At 45.2% G+C, this 19,670-nt stretch overlaps 1 protein-coding gene and 1 pseudogene across 1 annotated transcript; both read right to left on the bottom strand.

Annotated features, from left to right (window-relative positions):
• Positions 1–2,224: 2,224 nt before the first annotated feature.
• LOC137148558 (olfactory receptor 4D9-like) lies at positions 2,225–5,509 on the bottom strand (annotated as a pseudogene).
• A 6,944-nt stretch (positions 5,510–12,453) lies between these two features.
• Positions 12,454–13,431, bottom strand: LOC137148557 (olfactory receptor 11A1-like). The gene has a single exon (XM_067541445.1). The coding sequence runs from the start codon at positions 13,429–13,431 to the stop codon at positions 12,454–12,456; it is 978 nt and encodes a 325-aa protein (XP_067397546.1).
• Positions 13,432–19,670: the final 6,239 nt, after the last annotated feature.

The following is a 19,670-nucleotide window of genomic DNA, read 5'->3' as shown; positions in this document are numbered from 1 at the left end:
ACACCTGGAGCTCCTGCAATCTGATTAGCACAGCCTTGGTTATGACCACCTCTGCAATTGTCAATAGGTCGTACAACTGGTTTATGTCACCATTGAAGCCCTCCATCATAACAATACTCGATCTCATCTCAGCCAATTCTCCCTACACAATTTAACGTCTTGACACCCTGCATTACCCTTAGAGAAAGAAAACAGATACCTAGGGGAAGGACTAGGAGGAAATGTAGGGGAAGGTGTAAATGGGGGATGTACACAGGGGAGAAAATGAAGACCCTAGTATGGGGAGAGGAGGGAATGAAGGCATACACAGGACCACTGCTATGGGAGAAGGATGGAGACCCTGGTGTGGAAACGGAGAGAAAAACTCTCTGATAGGTTCGGTTTGGGATACGGGGGGTTAAGCGAGACAGTGATGATTCTGGGGGTTTGCTTAATCAATAAACCCTTTATTTTACAATAAACAATCCTATCCTTATAAAAAAAACAGTTCTTTTTCTATAATGAACAGTTTCACAGCAAGCAATTGCACAGCAAACAGTGATAGCAAAGGGCAGGAGAACTCCGTGCACGAAAGGACAAAATGTGCCACCCAAGACTTTAGTGTTTTGTGATCTCTCCTGGATCAACGCATGGCTGCCAGCATGTGACATTAGGGTGCCCGGTTTTGGAGTTCCCCAAAGAAGTTACAAGACAAACACAACAGAAAACAGTTAATCCATACTCACAAACATTATATACATGTATACCATGCTGGCCAAATTCAGTTGCCGTTTGCTTTAGATACTGCAGACGGGAGAGAGCCACTGTGAGTGATCAGTTCACAGTGAAGCGGGCTAGGGAAGATGCGTCAGCCCACCGAGCCGACACGACCAAGAGATATGCGGGGTGCCAGGTAGATTCAATTCCTCTCTGCCCTCTGCTACCTGGGTTTGAACTTCTATAGTTTCCCACGGTCAGCAGAGGCTAAGCCCCATTGGTTGCTATTTGCTGCATGACCTTCTAAGGTCATGGCTCGGAGTTTAGCCAAATAGGTGCTCCTGATTTCCTGGGCAGGTATGAACCAGCCAACCAGGTGATTACAATTATCCTGGGCAGTTGCTGACCATGCACCAGCAGGTGGGGTCATTTCATTTCCTTATAAGGAGACAGGTACATGCGGCTCGTGCTGCTGAGTCAACTCACCCTAGGCTGCCTCTTTATCCATGGGGGGAGGGGGCGCAGTGCATGTGGTGCTGCAGATGCTACTATGTGATTCAGTGTCCACACCTGGTATTGAAGGTGGCCAGGATGAGGGGCACATGGAACCCCAGTGGAGGGAAGATGGGGAGGAGCTGTGGGGAGTCCCTAAAATAAAGGGCAATGGGAGGGTGGCAGACAGGGAGCTTGTGGGGGGAGGCAAGAGAGCTTCAAGTACCCCAGCTGCGTGCAAGGAGCTTGGCTGATGGAAGCTATGAAAGGTGAGATCCTCATGTACAATGAATTTATTCTGACATCACTAAAAGCCAAGAGCACATTTATGGAAAAAGGGGAAAGAATCTAAAAAGAGATATCACTTAGAAGAATGGCAACAAATTTGAAGGAAGGCTAAAAACACATCCATTTTTGTAACTATTCATGGAAATGATTACCATATACTTCATCTATGTTAATTCACTCCACTTAAACACAGGAAAATATATAAGAAATGGAGTCATAAACACAAGAGAAAATGTGGAGGAATAGCAGCCTGTCTGTTTATATGCTGGCAATGCCCTAAGATAATCAGACAAAAATAACACAACATTTTAGAAGAAAATAAATAGATTTTTCAAGATTATTAAAGTTTGACCACCTATAGATCTCATAGCTATAGTACAAAGTTGGTTACAGACTCACAAAAGGGCCGATTCACAATTATTACTAGTGGCATGATCTCTGAGAGCTCATGTCTGGAGAAGGACAGAACCATCAACATTAGTAGCATGGAGACATAAAGTATGGGCAATCCTTCCAGTGGAGAAAATGGCAGAGATCCCCAGGTCAGGGTTAAGTAGAATGCATAAGGAATTAATACCTTCCTTGAAAGCTGAATATAACAAATACAAACTTCATGCGAAGAGACTGACCAATACATTTTTCCCTAATGTCACAAATAGAAATTATGAACAAAAATATTTAATCTGATGGGAAGATCATGTGGGGTAATTAATGGAAAATAAAAGAGCATTCATAATAAATTCTGTCTTTATAGTTTCTTCCTTGAGAACAGGATTCTGCTCATCAATCTCCTGATGGCCTTCTTCATCTCAGCGTTTCTCAGCGTGTTGATCATCAAGTTCAGTACCGGGATGATTGCAGTGAAAAAGATGGAAACCAACTTGTCCAGGGGAAATTTCCAGAAAGGCCGCGCATAGATGAAGATGGAATGTATGAATTGTAAACACACGACTGTGATCTGGGTTCCACAGGTGGACAGAGCCTTGCGCTTCCCTTCCGTGATGTGTTTCTTTATCTTCCTTAAGATGACGGTGTACGAAATGAGCAGGATGATGAACATTACTATGACGAGCTTCCGCTGTTGGAAACCATCAGCAATCCGACCAAGTAGGTATCGGTGCAGGCCAGTCTGATGACTTGTGGGACATCATAGAAAAAATTGTCCAGGACGTTTGGACCACAGAATGGCAACTGGAGGACCAATCCAATCTGAACAATTGAGTGAGCAAATCCACCCAGCCATGCCCCTGCCACCAGCCCCACGCACTCACACTGGTTCATGATAGTCAAGTATTGTAATGGTTGATGAATACCTACATATCGATCAACAGCCAGCAACACAAAAACAGAAATTGAAGAAGAACATTTGGAGGATGCACTCATTAAATGAGATGGTTGTGAGCTGGGAGAGGAGACCCAACAGTAATTTGGGAACAGTGACTGACGAGTCACTGACATCTAGGAAAGCCACGTTGGCCAGCAGGAAGTACATGGGGGTGTGGAGCCAGTGGTCAGTGATCACAATGGTGATGATGGTGAAATTTCCCAACCAAGTTGTAACATAGTCTATGAAGAAGACGACCAAGAGGCATCGCTGCAGCTCAGGACTCTGGGTGAGGCCCAAGAGGACAAATTCTGTCACTGTGGCGGTGAGGTTGTTTTAGGAGAGTAAAGAGTTAAAATCTGGACAAATGGTCAGGCCTAAGCTACAGGGAACAGGGTCATGGCGCAGGCAAACCTTGTTTCTGGTATTTGGTATAAATTCTAGTTAGAGTTGTGTTATCTTTCTTCTTTCCCTCCCTTCCTGGCCATCTGCACACGGAATGATGCTAACAAAATAACTATCTCCCCTCCTGCACAAGGCCTTTGGTGGGAAGACAGCATTATCTTCTTTCTCTCAATTGCATACTGTATATTTTAAAGAATGTTAGTAGGTTTCAAGGTACTGTGCCTGTGCTCTGTGAAGTAATCCTGTAAACAACAAACAGGGGCGGGTATATTTCTATTCGTCATGTAGTTGTTGATATTCATTTTCCAGTTGTTAATGTAACCAAATAAGGGTCTATGGGGAGTTGCTGAGAATGTATATATTTACATACTGTTATGGATAAAAGAATTGTAAAGTAACCCCCCCGTTGCTCACTCACGGTATCGAGGTGGAACGAGCAAGTAATAAAGTGTTCCATCTCCCCAATCTGCCCCAGGGACCCCCTGTTCTTTATCTCTAACCGTTGTGCTGTTCCATTTACATGTCTGCAGAGATAACTAAGAATTAGTATGAAGAACTTATTACTCACTCCTTGAATTGCTAATATTAAATCAATATCAACTCCTCTTGTACACAATTTCATTTGGGAATTTTCTTAGCTTCCTAAATTCAATCAGCCTCAGTGGAGGGCAACCTTGCTTCGGCAGATGCTAGGAGGTATCATAGAGTAAGGGGCCATATTCTGTAACAGAATAAAAATGTGGAGAGCAGACCAGTGTTGACAGAATAAGGAGCAATGGTCTCAAGTTGCAGTGGGGGAGGTCTAGGTTGGATATTAGGAAAAGGTTTTTCCCTAGGAGGGTGGAGAAGCACTGGAATGGGTTACCTAGGGAGGTGGTGAAATCTCCATCTTTAGAGATTTTTAAGCTGTGGCTTAACAAAGCCCTGGCTGGGATGGTTTAGCTGAGGTTAGTCCTGCTTTGAGTAGAGAGATGGACTAGATACCTCCTGAGGTCCCTTTCAACCCTAATCATCTATGATTCGATGATTCTATGTGTGAATAGTAATAACAACAGCAACTGAGATGGCAGATTGGCCCAGTGGCTAGGGCAGTAGCTTGGGAGTCTTACAATGTGGGTTCCCCACCTTCCCAAAGTGACAGATGATGTAAATGTTGGGCAAGTGGCTCTAGGTCTCATGCCTTAGTTTCCCTGTCTATGAAATAGGAATAAGGATACTGACCTGCGTTTGTAAAGTGCATAGAGCTCTATGAATGAAAGTTGCTATATAGAAGCTGGATGCCAGGATCTTGGCTTTATAAATAGAGAAACTGAGGCACAAAGAGCGGATGTGATTGTCCAAGGTCATCCAGTAAGACAAGATAAACAAGGGAGTGATTCTTCTTTGCTTACACTGGGGTAAATCAGGACTCATGCTTTGCTCAGCTGGTGTATACAGGGGCATAGCTCCATTGACTTCAATGGAATTACTCTAGTTTACACCAGATGAGGATTTGACCCAAGTTTTCCTGTCCTCAGCTTCTAGTGCAACACTGAGTTCTGAGTAACAATCTGGGAACTGGGCTGAAAGCCAGGATACCTGGGTTCTGTTCCCGATGGCCACTGACCCTTTGTGTGACCTACACCAAATCATTTCCCCTGTCTGTGCCTGTTTCCATCTATAACACACAGATATTGACATGGGGGAAGGGCCAGGTTTTTAAACATATTTAGGTGCCAAAGAAAGCAGACAGGAACTCAGTGGGATCCCCAAAGGCACCGTGGTGCCCAACCCCCATTGAACTTAATGGGAGCTAGGCAGCGAGAGTCAGATTTTTAAAGGTAATTAGGCACTTAACGCTCTTGATTTCAATGGGCGCTGAGTGCCTAAATACCTTTAAACAGCCGACCTGTGGAACTCCTCGCCATGGCCAAAAGCATCACTAGGTTAAAAAAAATTAGGATTGGTGCTTAGCCAAGATGGTCAGGGACACAACCCCATGCTCAGCACAACCCTAAACCGCTGACTGCCAGAAGCCAGGAGGGAAAGACAGGGGTGAATCACTCCATAATTGCCATGTTCTGGACGCTCCTCTGAAGCTCTGGTACAGACCACTGTCAGAGACAGGATATTGGGCTGTATGGACGGTCAGTTGGACCTGGCATGGTAGCTCTTGTGTTCTTGTGTTGACTTAGACAGCCACATCCCATTTTCAAAAATGTCTTCGGGCAGGCTTTTTAAAATATTTTTGTGCCTTTGAAAATCTGACCCTTAAGCACTTAGGATTCTAAGTCCCGCTAACTCTCAGTGAGACTTACAGCCCATTGTCGGTGGTATTTAGGCACCTCACATTGCAGATAGGTGCCTGGTCAGATTTTCAAAAGTATCAAGGGCCGTAACTGCCATTGAAACCCACGGCAATTTGTCACCTAAAGACTTCTGAAAATGGCACTAGGTGCCTAAATACCATTAACAATCTTAAACGCCTAAGTGCCCACATCACTGTTGAAAATTGGATGTGGGCTCCTAAACCACTGTTTAAAATTTAACAAGAGCCCTTTGTAAATGTAAGTGCTCTGAGATTCACCTATGAACATGGCTTTATAAGAACAATTAAGCTGAATGGTCCCTGCTTCTCTAGAGGCAGGGTGGGCTAGTAGCTATAATGCTAAAATAAGACTCAGCAGCAGAACTGAAAATAGAACTTAGGTCTTCTAATTTCCTGGATGACCTTGGCCAACGCACTTCACCTCACCAGGACTCAGTTTTTCCATCTGTAGGGCAAGGCTAATGATACTCATCTCCCTTGTAAAGTGCTTTGTGATCAGTGGATGAAAAGTGCTATAAAAAACCACAGGGATTCTTATTAAAATGGCCTGTATGTACGAGTTATTTCAGAACAAATGAAAAGTTGCCTGCCCGGAGGCTCCTATTTTACCCTACTAAAAGAACAGGATAGGCATTGGGGCCTGGTTTCCAAACATGCTGCTGTCCTGTTTTGGTAGGACCCCCTCCAAATCCCTGCCCATACAATAATTCCCTCGTTAGGTTGATGACCTGGCTCCTGAGCTGATGACCTGGTAGATTCTAAACATGGTTTGTGCCTGCATGTTAGCCTGGGATTCTCAAGGAGCCTAACGGGGTTAGGAACCCAGCTCCCACTGGTGTTCAGTAGGAGAAAAGCTCCTGGCTCTTCTGCCCTTTTGGAAAATCCCAGCTGAACTTTTCAAAGTGACGTGATTTTGGATGCCCTCCTGGAGCCACCTTGAAGGGGCCTGATCCACAGAACATCCTGAGCGCCCCGCCACTCAGGCCCCTTTTTGGGTGTCTCACCATGGGATCCCAATAAGTGCTGCTGGCCAAGATGCAGGCTGGCCAGTGCTTCTCCTCCGGTAGATGATCTATCACCCTGATTTTCTGCAGTGGAGAAAGCCGGTGTCGCTAATTTGTCCCATCTTCCTTCCCCCCAGCTCTGTGTACTGCAATGGCTAACAGAGGTTAGGCCCATGTGCTGATCTGTCAGCATGTCCTCTGGCACTCTCCCCTACCCTCAGGTATCATGGGAGAGCTGCCCAGGTTTTCCCAGAATACACTGATATACACACCTCCCCTGCATAAATACAGTGGGGATGGCTGAAATGTGGATGCAGAGTGGTTAGGGTGACCGCACTGTGGAAGGGCAGCTGCACACTGGCTAAGCCTACACAGGACTGTTTAATTAGTGTTAATTGTGATGTCCCTTTAGAGTGGGATTTTCCAAGTGGCCTAAGGAAGTTACGCACCTGACGTCATTAAAAAACAATGGGGGCCGGACACTGAACTCCCTCAAACGCGCTTGGAAAAGACAATTGTCTTTCCATTGTAAATGAGTTTATTATATTATTCATTGTATATTATAAAGACAATTGTTTATTGCCTTTCCACTGTGAACAAGTGTGAGACCCGACAATTCATCTCACATCAGAGACGGTACAAACTTCACTCTGCATTGCTGCTGCCCTGTCTGTTCAAACCACAAATTAGCTTTCTCCAGAATCACTCAGCCTCAGAGAATATAACTTTAGCTTTGCAGTCAGCTTGCAACTGGGATCATCGCACTGGAAAAATGATCTATATCTATGCACCTTAGGTATGTCCAAGGTGCCCATCCCTTGGTATCTAAGCAGCTTGATAGCTACCTGGGCTAGTGCCCATATGGACTTTTATTATCATAATGTTATTGATCTGTTATTTGTATTGATTTATCGCTTCACAATTAAGCTCTGCTGATCAGCTACCAACAAAAGGCAGTTAAGATTAATGGATCCCACTGGGCATTATTTAAAAGTCTTTGAAACGACCATGAAAAAGATTTTCAACTCTGCACAGGTCGCAGAGGGATCGATAACATTCAATGGGCTCAACTGGTGTAACGACACTGGAGTCCACCCAGTTACATGCAGGGTGAATTTGGCACATTGCACTAAACGGGAGGTGCTTGCTGTCTTCTCAGTCGTGGTTAAGGCTGAAACTAACTTGATGTTAAATTATAGCAACTCAATGAGACCTTGCGGGATTCACCGAACACGAGGAACAAAACTTTCTGGGTTGGCAGCTGGAGTAAATTGGCATCGCCTCATGCATGTCAATGGAGCTTTCACCAGCAGAGACTCTGGCCCCATCACATGCAGCAGAGTTGGTGGATGACTTCATTCTCATGAGACGAATTTCCCCAACGCTCATCCCCACTGGGTTCCAGAGAAGTAAGTGGTGGAAATGTCTTTGGGGCAAAGGCTAGAGACAAAACGGATGTTAACTCCGAAGGGCATCGAGGGGAATCCAGCCGGTTCTGTGTAAACATCAGAGGGCCAGATCTGTTCCGGGAATAACTCCTCTCTGGGCAGTGAGATTACACCCTGGGTGAGTTTGGTTCCTGTGCTGTTAGCAGTTACAATCGGAACAGCTAAGCGCTGCCCGGCTCAGGAAATGGGATACAGATTGTGTTTATGTCCATATCCCACCGGTTAAAATCTGCCCCCTCGGGTGCTAGTGACCAGTTCTGGGTGCACACTGAGGACCAGCTAACGAACCCCTTGATCACATTAGTGAATGGTTACGCACACGAATCATCCCTCTGAAGTCAAGGGAGCTACTAGGGGCCTTTTTATTGGACTTATTCAGTCTTTTGTCTCTTCTTTGCACCTTTCCCCTTCACCGCTCGTTGCTGTAGGTTAGCGTTACACTCTATGAACTGCCGCTCCCTTCTCACCACTGAACTCACAATGAGGGTCAGTTCATAGGTCGATTATTGCAGACCCGTTGGGACTCCTGCCCTTGGCAGGATTTTGGAACGCAGTTAAGTGCTGAATTTTTCTAATGGAAAAAACATGCCATTAGAAAATTATTGATCAGCTCTATATTTTCTCCCTTTTCTTTGGTTAAAAAGTATTAATTCTCTCTTTTTGTTTGTGGCTGTCCTATCTGCCAATCCATTCTGTCTGTTTGCCAGGCATTACTTAGCCTTCTTAACTGCTTAGTAAGTATTTGATCCTGTGTAGCTGGAAATAATTGTCTTGTGTCTGAGACTTAGTTTGTGGAGCTAAAAGATAAAATTCCCACTGCCTTAAAGGACTGTATCCTTTGATTTCAGTGGGATTTGGACATCTAATGCCTTTAGCCTTCTTTGACACTGCTTGTCAATGTGCGAACCCCTAGAACTAAGTGCAGCAGCAGCAAATATCATTTCTCTGTTACGCACGTCATCTCACCAGCTCTCACAGTACCTCAGGGAAGAGGATGCTGCTCTTAAGAATACACTCTTCAGTTCCTAAGGCACATCAGCCTGTCGCACTGAAAGTCAATGGGTCTTTGGAGCCTAAATCACTTTTGAAATTTGCTCATGCTTTTCAAAATCTGACCCTTAGATCAAGGCTTCCTGGTCAGACGTTCCTGAAAAAAGCAAATGAACTTCGTTGCTCAGATAAAATGCAGGTGCAACAAGGTGTTTTACACATGTTGGCAGGGATTTTCAAAGTGGGGTGATGTATACAAGCAGCACCCAGCTCCCACTGAATTGCTGGCAAGCTGAGGTTACAAAAGGCAAATGGTTTCTTCACATATCCTGGAAAAGTTCCAGGGATCTTCAGTGTCCCAGAAATTATAGGAATGAGATAATCGTGTACCAGAACTAGAGGCCCCCACATTGGTCTGTTGGACTGTATGATAATCATCAGAACTTCTTGATTACTCTCCTCTACAGGGTTGGTTAGATATTCACACTAAGCTGTTCAGGGTCCTGTCTGGGCACAGTGAATATGATCATTTCATTTCTGTGTATTGCAGTAGGCTCTGTAACTTGAATCAAAACCTGTACTTTTTCAGCAGAAAGTTTGTGACCTACTCTCCCTTCTTCCCCTGAAGGAAAGGTTTTTTCCAGCTTTTACAGAAGAATGCAAATATACACTTAGTTCTGAATGCAAAACAAACTAGAAGATTGTTAGTCCCAGTCCTCTGGTAGCATAATTTGTTCTCTTAGTCCTTTATCATCTTAGTCCTTTATCATCTTAGTCTCAGTCCTTTATCATAGGTCTTAGTCCTTTAACATCCATGGGGATAATTTGGTTTCGCCAAAGCTTTGTTTTCATAGCGCCCAATATTGAATATTTGGGTCTCCTATAATTGCATTTTTAAAAGTGGGGGGGAGGGGATTGTTTGTTTTTTAATTGATCTCTGGCAAACATACTGCAGATAGGGATCAAATCCCATTGCTTAACTCTTTGAAGGAGACAGCTCTAAACTGAAAATGGGCTATAACCCCAGGATGGACCTGAATCGTCACCCTATGGCTTTCATTTTTAATTCTCAGTTAATCGATATTAATAACTTAGTTTTTTGTTACTGAAATTGTGGTTTAATATTTATTACTGTCCATTTGTCATTCCTGTGGTCAGCTGCCATCTAGAGATTGTTAGACGAGACACACAAAATCCGGGCCACATTAACCTTCTCTTCCCCATTGTGCCTGTTTTACACCCTAATCAGGCCTTTACCAGACTTCACCCTCCGTTATCCACCGTATCCCCAGCGACAACGTAGACACACCCAAGCGTCCAGCTGTGGGTTATTCACACCAGCCTCTCTTTCCATCAGTCGGCCCTTTTTGATTTGGGAAATTATCAGCACTCATGTTAATGCAAAAGACCCTTTCCTTGGATTATCGGAGTTCATTTCAAAACCAGGAACGTCCTGATGTATTTTCACAGAGGCTCATTTGTTGGGTGAGGTCACCACCCAGATTTTGCACCAGTATCACTATTTGGTTAGTGCTGCGACTTTGTTATGTCAGTACAACCTCTAGTGCAGCCACAGTTTCCCAATGTGGAGGTCTCTAGCATTGGTCTGGCTTATTGCCATGCCCGTATGTAAATGAACTATATCGATATAAGTGCCTTCACATCACTATAATTGCATCCGCTCGCTGTGGATGAGTGGATCCCGCGTGGCACCTCCTGAAGGTCTCAGAGTAGCCTAAAATTCAGCCCCTCACCTCAGTTTCCCTTCTTTGTTCCCCAATAAACTCCACACAGGCTTTCTCCAGTGCAAATCACAACAGCTCTCCCATTGGCTTCATACATTAACTTCAAGTTCAGAACTAAACTCAGAAGTCTTACCTGCAGATGCAAACACCCCAAACTGCCCTCTGGGAAGAATCCTTCCTCCCATAGCAGGCTATCCCCAGCTCTACCAGGCTGGAGCAATTCACCCAGTCGAAGGGTTTTCCCTCACTCACTCCCTGAAATTTCACTTCAGCTTTCTGAGCTTGCCTCTCACTCTAGCTCCTTCCAGTTCTTTATTGCAAATTGCCAGGATAGCTAAAGTGGTGCAACATCTACATGTAGACAAACCTTTCCATATTGATTTCTCACACCAGACACGAAGGGGACAGACAATGGGAGATATGACAACAAAGACGACAGAAAGAGACATTTTTAGCTTCATTTAGTTTTTATTGATCTAGGCTTTTGGTAACACACAGAGTTATTGGCGTCTCCTAGATAATGATAAAACATGAGGAGGAGCTGGTGGAAAACATCTTCTGGGAGTGGGGGGAATTCTCAGGATACTGGTTTGGCTGTAAATGTACAGGCTGGGTTTTCCCATAAGAGATGATGTTGGGCACCTAAATCCCACAGCCAGTGACTGGGAGTTGTGCACCTAACACCCTTAGGTGCCATTGTCAATGATAAGTGGACATGGTGGAGCAGACATTTCTCTGGACTAAGACTCTGGATGGCTGGTTTCTGTGCTATTCTCTGCCACTCGCCCACTCAGCAACTCCAGGCAGGTAACTGCACCTCACTCTGCCTTAGTTTTACCAGCTGTAACATGAGGATGAGAATGTGGGCCTAGGACTGAAGTCACAAAGCTTCCACGTTGGGCACCTAATCCCCAGAATCCGGCCCCCCAGGATTCACAAAACTCTGCTGAGCTGCCTGCGACCTGTAGGCGCCTAAGTTTTTGCAGCAAAAAGGCCATAGCCCCTGTGTTTCTGCCTTTAGCTATGCACTCCATGGCCTCACACCGTGCAGCTGGGCCCTGCGGCTCCAGAGCGATGCAGGGACCTGGGGCAGGGAGACTTTCCCCAGCTGACTCACCTGCAGGGCCCGATCTGGCAGGCAAAGTGCCCAGATGCTTTTGAAAAATCCCATTATGAATCCAAGTATCTTGAGAAACTGGCCCTATGTCACTGTTGAGAATGGGCCAGTAATAGGCCTGTGCTGGGCCCTGTAGCAGAGGTTAGACGGTTTCCTTTAGATTCCTGTCCCTTTGGAAAGAAATCTCGGTATGAAATACACTACAACAATAAAATATTATTATACAATTTCCTAACGCTGGAGTTCCTGTCTGACTTTGCCACCATATATTTGTAGAATGTAGGCACATAGATTTATGTGTGTGTGTGTATCTAAGTTTCTCACCCTACAGGGACCAGATGCCCAGCTGAGTCTCTTTTGCCTGCACCGTTTCACTGAGCACAATTCCCCGTCATTGGCTGAACTCTGAGCAGCCACTAGTTCAGATCCCCCACCAGCCCAGTAGCACCCAGCTGTGGCATCTGATAAAGGCCCTAACAAGAATGGGTCACAGGTTCCAAGAGATCTGTCCGTCTCCACTTCCTCCCCTGGCTGTGACTCTGAGAGCATGAAAGAGAGTCAATAAGTGAGTGGAAAGAGCCTGAGATTAAAGCAGACTTCAGTGCAGGCGCTAAACCAGCCTCTGGCATATCTATTTTATTTTAACTTAAAGCACCTGGTTGGCTTCCATTGTCCTAACATGAATTTCCTGCAAGCTTTCCTCAGGGCTTCCTTGACCTCTTTGTTTCTCAGGGTGTAGATGAGGGGATTGACCAGGGGAGTCAGGACTGTGTAGACAACAGAGAGAACTTTCTTGGAGTCCCTCAGAGTGTGGGCTGTTGGAAACATATAGGCGATAAGTAGTGTGTCATAATAAATGGACACCACGATGAGGTGGGAGGAGCAGATGGAAAAGGCCTTTTGCCTCCCGGTGGTGGAAGGGATTCTCAGGATGGTGGCGATGATGGAGATGTAGGACATTACAGTCTGTAGGAATGGGACCAGTAAAAAAGGGAAGCTGAGTGTGAGAGACAACATTTGCATCAGCTTAGGATCATTGCAGGAAAGTTTTATAAGGGGGATAAAATCGCAAAAGAAATGGTCAATGCTATTGGGGCCACAGAAATTTAATTGTGATGTCAACACTGCTGTTATGCTACTAACTAGGAAGCCACTTACCCAAGAGCCAGCTGCGAGCTGGAGGCAAGCCCTGCCACTCGTATGGGCTGCATAGTGAAGTGGTTTGACTATGGCTAAATACCGATCGTAAGACATCACCGATAGGAGCAGGCATTCTGTAGCTGCCAGAGAACTAAAGAAATAATATTGTGTGATGCACCCACTGACTGAGATGGTCCTGTCCCCAGTCAGGAGGCTGGCCAGCAACCTGGGCAGGATGGTGGAGGTGTAGCAGGTCTCCAAGAAGGACAAGTTCCCCAGGAAGAAGTACATGGGCGTGTGAAGATGCTGATCAGGCACAACTAGCACCATGATGAGGATGTTCCCAGCCATGGTTGCAATGTAAATCACTAGAAACAGCAGGAAGAGAAGGATTTGAAGTTCAAGAAGAGTCCCGAATCCCAGGAGGATGAGTTCTGTGATGGATGTTTGATTTCCCTGCTCTGGGGTCACCATGGGGTGTGTCTACAGGAAAGAAATTCACACTGACATAAACAAACAACATTCACTCCGAAACATGTCAACCTTATTTTCATTGTCTACCTCTGCTGGCTACCAGAAAAATAGCTAAATGAATTATGGAGGCTAGGGGAGGGGAAATGCCGTCTCTTGATCTCTGGAACAGATTTTGTATCTGGGCAGGCTGCAGGTTCAATACAACGTTAGTTTCTCTGCAAACACAAGTAATAACTTCACATAGGGCACCCATGCGACATGATTTGGGCTCCAGTACAAGAGTATACAAACTCAGATGTTGGTTCAAATAGTCACACCTTTCACAGACCGGTGTATGAAAGCAGAACCATGTATTCGCAGATCAGGGTTCCACTGGCGAAATGGGTCAGGATTTTATATTTTAGAGCAAGCTGCCATAAAGGAAAAAACCAAGCAACTAAGGCTCAGATATGCACTGGTTGGGCAGTCACCTCCAAGTGAATTGCAGTGGAGATGGGCCCACAAACTCTTTTAAAGCTATTTGAAAATTTTTATCTGACAAATACCTGAGTTTCCCTAGGACAATATTTCCTTGTCCTGCAATGGGACACTCCACATAGAGACACAACCTTAACTAAAATTGAACAAAAACAAGCTTTCCAGCTAGAAAGCACCAGTTTGGCCAGAAATGTATCCCCTGTTGCAAGATAACATTTTCTATATAATCTGAAATGTATACAAACTGGCTATTTTCATACAGTGAGAGCGGTGTGGAACTCAAATATCCATTTCATGGGCAATTCCGTGATTTCAAATGTTGGTTTTCATTCCAAATATGACTGTTTAAAAATGTATTTATCTATATTAATTTTATTTTTAGGTTATTTTTATTTTATATTACATTGTATTTTAGAGAAACATTTTTAAATTTTGTTTTATGCTGTTTCATAAATCCACAGACAATAACTTGCTCCGTAAACAAAATTTTGTCAAAATTGATATCTTCCCATGGAACATTTTGATCTCAATCAGGAAAATGTTTCTCCCGCAAAAATGCCCGTCAAATTTTTTTCAGCTCTACATTTTCTTCTATGTCTTTGGATAAAATAATATTAATTCTTTGTTTGTAGCTGTCTTCTCTGCCATTCCTCATCCTTATTAGTCGCTGAATAAGGACGTGATGCCATAACGAGTGATGCACAGAGTTAATGTTACACTCTTGGAATAACTCTGTGCAGTCTGAGCCTTCACTCACTGAAGCCTAAGCTAAACTTTCCCCTGACTTCAAGGATAGGAGCCTCTGGTTTCAATGGCATTTGGACAGCTAATGCCTGGAGCCTTCTTTGAAACTTACAGCTCAGCTCGGCAGGATTCGATTTCAATCATTAGACATTGGTAAACGTTGCTGTCAGCTGAAACACCGAAACCAGCAACAAAAATGGTCAGTAACGCTGGGCGTTAGTGCAGCCTTCTCCCACACCTTGCGCCTGCAGGGATGGTCTCACCAGCCTCGCTGCCATGCAGGGAGTGAAAATTAAAATAGTTAATAACTGAACCCCCCCAAAATCAATATTAGTTGTCAAAAGGGAAACCCCTCCCCCAATTCGGCCAGGCCCACTCATAGCCAATGTCTCTGCCCTTTACACTTAGCACAGCAGCAAATATCAGCTGTTTCACCCTCATCAGCTCCCTGGATCTCTCGAAGCTCCTCGTGTGACTTTCAGGTGAATTATCAAAGGTTGGTAGGTTCCTAAATATGCGGACGCATGCCTGAGTAGGGTCGGTAGCTAACCATTGATTTCAAATCCCAGCAGAGGGGTCTGTGTCTTTAGGTGCAGAAATATCTCTACTGATCAATCCCTCTGTGCTCCAGGCCCCCATCTGTAAAGCCGGGAGAACAGCCCCGCACTGGGGTGCTGGGAGGATAGACCCATGCAAGACAGAGAGGTGTCTAGATACCATGGTGATGGAGCCAGATAAGGCGCTAGGATAGCAGTGACCTGGCAGCTGTTGTCTTTTCCTGAATTCAGTCCTTTGGCTTTGTGTTGGGAGTTTGAGAGAGATCATCGCCCCATCGCCCTTGGATTGCCATGGGATAAGTTACCTGAGACACTGACACTGCAAAAAATACTCAAGCTGCAGGAGCAGAGAGGAAAAGGCTGATGTACCTCTAAGGCATATCTGCCAGCAGCTGGAGTCTCCGTTGTCATCTCCTCACTGAGCCGTTCAGTGGTCAGGATCCAGGCTACTCTGTCCATCTTCTCTCCCCACTGGCTTCACATACGTCCATGTCTCCAGTAAATAGAACGAGAACCCAGAAAAGCTGCCCTGTCTGATAACATGACCATCCCTCATACCCTCAGTGAAACAGTGAACGTCTTTTCAAACTCATTATATATCCTTCTGTGGTAAGGTGCAGTCTCCTGAGACACGTCTGCTGTGGGGAACGTAACACACAAGGAAAAGCTGGGATTTACTCAATAATTTTGTAAAAATAAACCAGAGTCAAACTTCTAGTCTGAAAGAGAAAGTCCTGGAGAGGGAAGAAGCTTCTAATCCAGATACAAATTTCTCTTTATTGGATGCACGCTGCAGTGTCTGTCAAGAAATATCTCACCAAGCCTAGATTTTACAGCTGAGATTTTCAGAGATACCTAAGTGATTTAGATGATGAATTCCCATCCAAATCCCATAGAAGGTATTGAAAATCTCAGTAGAGTTCGCTGATCTTACATTTTCTCCAGCCAAACCTCCCCTCACCCTACAAGGCAAGTGTACATATATCCAATCCCCCTTCAATAATCTCACTCAGTCATTCCAGGTAACATTTGTAAAGGAGCCTAAGTTCCATTTCCCCCCCCACCCCCCAAGTGACTTTGTCACTAGATCTTAGCAGCCTGAATCTCAGAGAGGCGATGGGACTTAGCCTCCTCTATCACTTTTGATGTTTGCTTAAGTTTTTTTGACCGTGTTACCCTTAGCTCAGTGCCCGGCTCAGTCATTTCTGAAAGGAGGCAGCACCAGTTCCTCCTGAGATCCAATGCAGATGCAGCCAGGTGCTTTACACGTTTCATTTGGGATTCTCCCGGTGGGGCAATGTATACCAGAAACACCCAACTGCCATGACATAGCTATGAGAACTTGGCATCTAACTCCCTTAGGCTTCTTGGAAAGGCCCAGACTGTGGAAGCACGGAGGTTAGAGACCTGAGGTTATAAAATATAATTTTTTTGCCACCTCCCAGGAAAGTTTGTGTCACAGGGATCTTCAGTTCCACATCAATTATAGAAATTACATCCTCTTGTACCAGAACTACAGGCTCTGATTGGTCTGTTTGAGAGTTTCATAACCAACAGAGCAATACTGACTCCATCCTGTAAAGGACGACGTCACACATTCCCACAAACCCATTCATGTTCCGATTCGGATACAGTCAATATCATCTTTTCAGTTGTTTGCATTGCAATATAGTCTGCAACTTGACTCCAAAACTGCTCTGTCACTATCGAAGTTCAATTACATTTTTTGACAATGTTACCTTTAGCTCGGTGCCCAGCTCAACCATTTCCGAAACGAGGCAGCGCAGGCTGCTGCTTAGATCAGATGCACCAAGATGCTTTACATATTTTGGGTAGGATTCTCAAAGTGGGGTAATGTACACTATAAAAACCCAGCTGCCATGACTTTGCTAAGAGAATTTAGCACCTAACTACATTAGGATTCTTGGAAAGGCCCAGACCATGGAAGGTTTCTTCCAGCCTTTAGGGAAGAATACAAGCATCGACTTATTTCTGAATGCAAAACTATCTAGAATATTGTTGTTCCCAGTCCTCTCCTAGCATGATTGGTTCCCTCAACATGTAATAAAGCCTCCTTCCAATTTAGCATCAGTGTGAATCATTTTGTGTCACCAAAGCCTTATTGTTCATGAAAACCAAATGTTGAATATTTGCGGCTCACATAATTGTATTTTGGAAAAAGACTTTTTTGGTTTTGTTTTTCAAATTGATCCCTGGCAAAAATATTGCAGACAGGGATGTAATCGCATTGCTCAACGCTTTGAAGGATAACTGTCTAATCTGAACACTGACTGTACCAAAGAGATAGACCTCAATCTTATCACACTGCGGTTTGACTCTGAATTACTTAAGGAATATTTGTAACTGAAATCACAGGTTTAATCATTATGACTGTCTATTTTCTGCTCTCTGTGATCAGCTGCCATCTAGAGATCATGAGGAAGGATACAGCTTCCCCCAATTAAGCTTTGCTTCCCCCAATGCCCAGTATACAGTATAGCCACCCTTCCCCATTTCTGAAGCTCTGGCACCTCGAGTGCCGCTTCACCGCAGGAACATTGTTGCCTGTGCAGCTGGCACTGTGCAAAAACAAACAGGACATGGCTGAGAAAAACCAAACCCCAAAACATCTTTGTACGATGTATTAGGAGGAGCATTGTGAGCAAGACACGGGAAGCAATTATTTCACTCTACACCATGCTGAGCAGCCTCAGCTGGGGTCGTGTGTCCTGTTCTGGGCACATATTTGAGGAAAGAAGTGGATAAATTGGGGAAAGTCCAGAGGAGAGCAACACATACGATTAAACGTCTAGGCAGCCTGAGCTATGCGGGGAAGTGGAACAATTAGGGGTTATTTAGTCTGCAGAGGAGAAGATTGGCGGGGCGGGGGACATGGTAACAGGTTTCAAGCACATAAAAGGTTGTTACAAAGAGGAGGGTGAAACGCTGTTCTCCTTTACCTTGGGGGACAGGACAAGCAGCAATGGGTTTAGGGTGCAGGAAGGAAGGTTAAGCTGGACATTAGGGAAAACTTCCTGAGTGTCAAGGAAGTGAAGCAGTGGAATAAATTGCCTAGGGAGACTGTGCAATCTCCATCACTGGTGGTTGCTAAGAACAGGTTAAAGCAACACCCATCAGGGATGGTCTCGTCAATACTCCTACCTTGAGTGCAGGGCACAGACTAGATGACCTGCTAAGATCTCTGCCAGTTCTCCCCGCAATGTCTAGCATGGACCCAGATTGCCAATATTTCAACTGTTCCCTTTCCCGTGTGGGAATGCACACTGCCAAGAGCACCTTTACACCATTACCATTTGATCCACTTGGAGGACTCACGGGAACCGCTCACCTCAGTTTCCCTCATTCGTTCCCTCTATAAAGGATGAATTTCCCCCGTCTCAGGGTTTTTCCTCCAGGAGCCTCTCTCGCTCTTCCAAGCTTCAATTCAGCCTCCCACCTTTCCTCTCACGCTGGCTACATCTGTGCTTGGCTGCAAAGTGCCTGATTCCCCTCAGCTCCGGCTCCTTCTCTAATCAGGGCTGGGGTGGCACCAGGCTCTCCAGCCCAAGGGCGCGCGGCCCTGTCACAGGCAGACATAGCCCGGTACAGTTAAAGGGGTGCAACATTTCTGTGCACACCAGTCGTGACACATATATTCCTCACGAGACATGAACTGAGCAGATAATGGGAGGTCTGACAACAAAGACGACAGAACGAAATCTTAGTTTAGTTCTTTTATTGTTCTAGGCTTTTGGTAACACACACACAGTTACGAGGGTCTCTTAGACAATGATAAAACATGAGGAGGATCTGGTGGAAAACATCCCCTGGGTGTGGGGGAATTCTCAGGATACAGGTTTGTCTATAAATGTACAGACTGGGTTTTCCCATAAGAGGTGATGTTAGGCACCTAAATCCCACAGCCAGTGACTGGGAGTTGGGCACCCTTAGGTGCCATTGTCCATAACAAGTGGACTTGCTGTAGGAAACATTGTACTGGACTAGAACTCTGGAGGTTTGGTTTCCAGGTTATTCTCTGCCACCAGCAACTCCGGGTAGGTAACTGCACCTCGTTCTGCCTTAGTTTCCCCAGTTGTAACACGAGGATGAGGATGTGGGCCTAGGGCTGGAGTCACAAAGCTTCTGCTTTAGGCACCAGAATCCCAGAATCTGGCCCTCCTGGGATTCACAAAACCCTGGTCAGCTGCCTGCGACCCTGTAGGTGCCTAAGTGTTTGCAGCAAAAGGGCCACAGCCCCTGTGTTTCTGCCTCTAGCCATGACCTCTGCAGCCTCATACCAGGCAGCCTAGGCCTCAGAGAAATACTGGGACCTGGAAAAGGGAGACGTTCCCCTGCCTGATTCGTCTGCAGGGCCTGATCTGGCAGGCGAGGTGCCCAGATGCTTTTGAAAAATCCCACTGGGCACCCAAAATTCTTGAGCTACGGGCCCTATGTCGTTGT

This window comes from Emydura macquarii, unplaced genomic scaffold (genome assembly GCF_026122565.2).
Source record: "Emydura macquarii macquarii isolate MOO-44397 ecotype Brisbane River unplaced genomic scaffold, CSIRO-AGI_Emac_v2 contig_635, whole genome shotgun sequence".
NCBI classification, from domain to species: Eukaryota; Metazoa; Chordata; order Testudines; family Chelidae; genus Emydura; species Emydura macquarii.
Note: the sequence above shows the minus strand (reverse complement) of the source record. Positions and strands in the feature narration are given on the sequence as shown.

Coding starts and splice junctions, on each gene's coding strand:
- LOC137148557 (XM_067541445.1), bottom strand. CDS start 13,431: ATGGTGACCCCAGAGCAGGGAAATCAAACATCCATCACAGAACTCATC.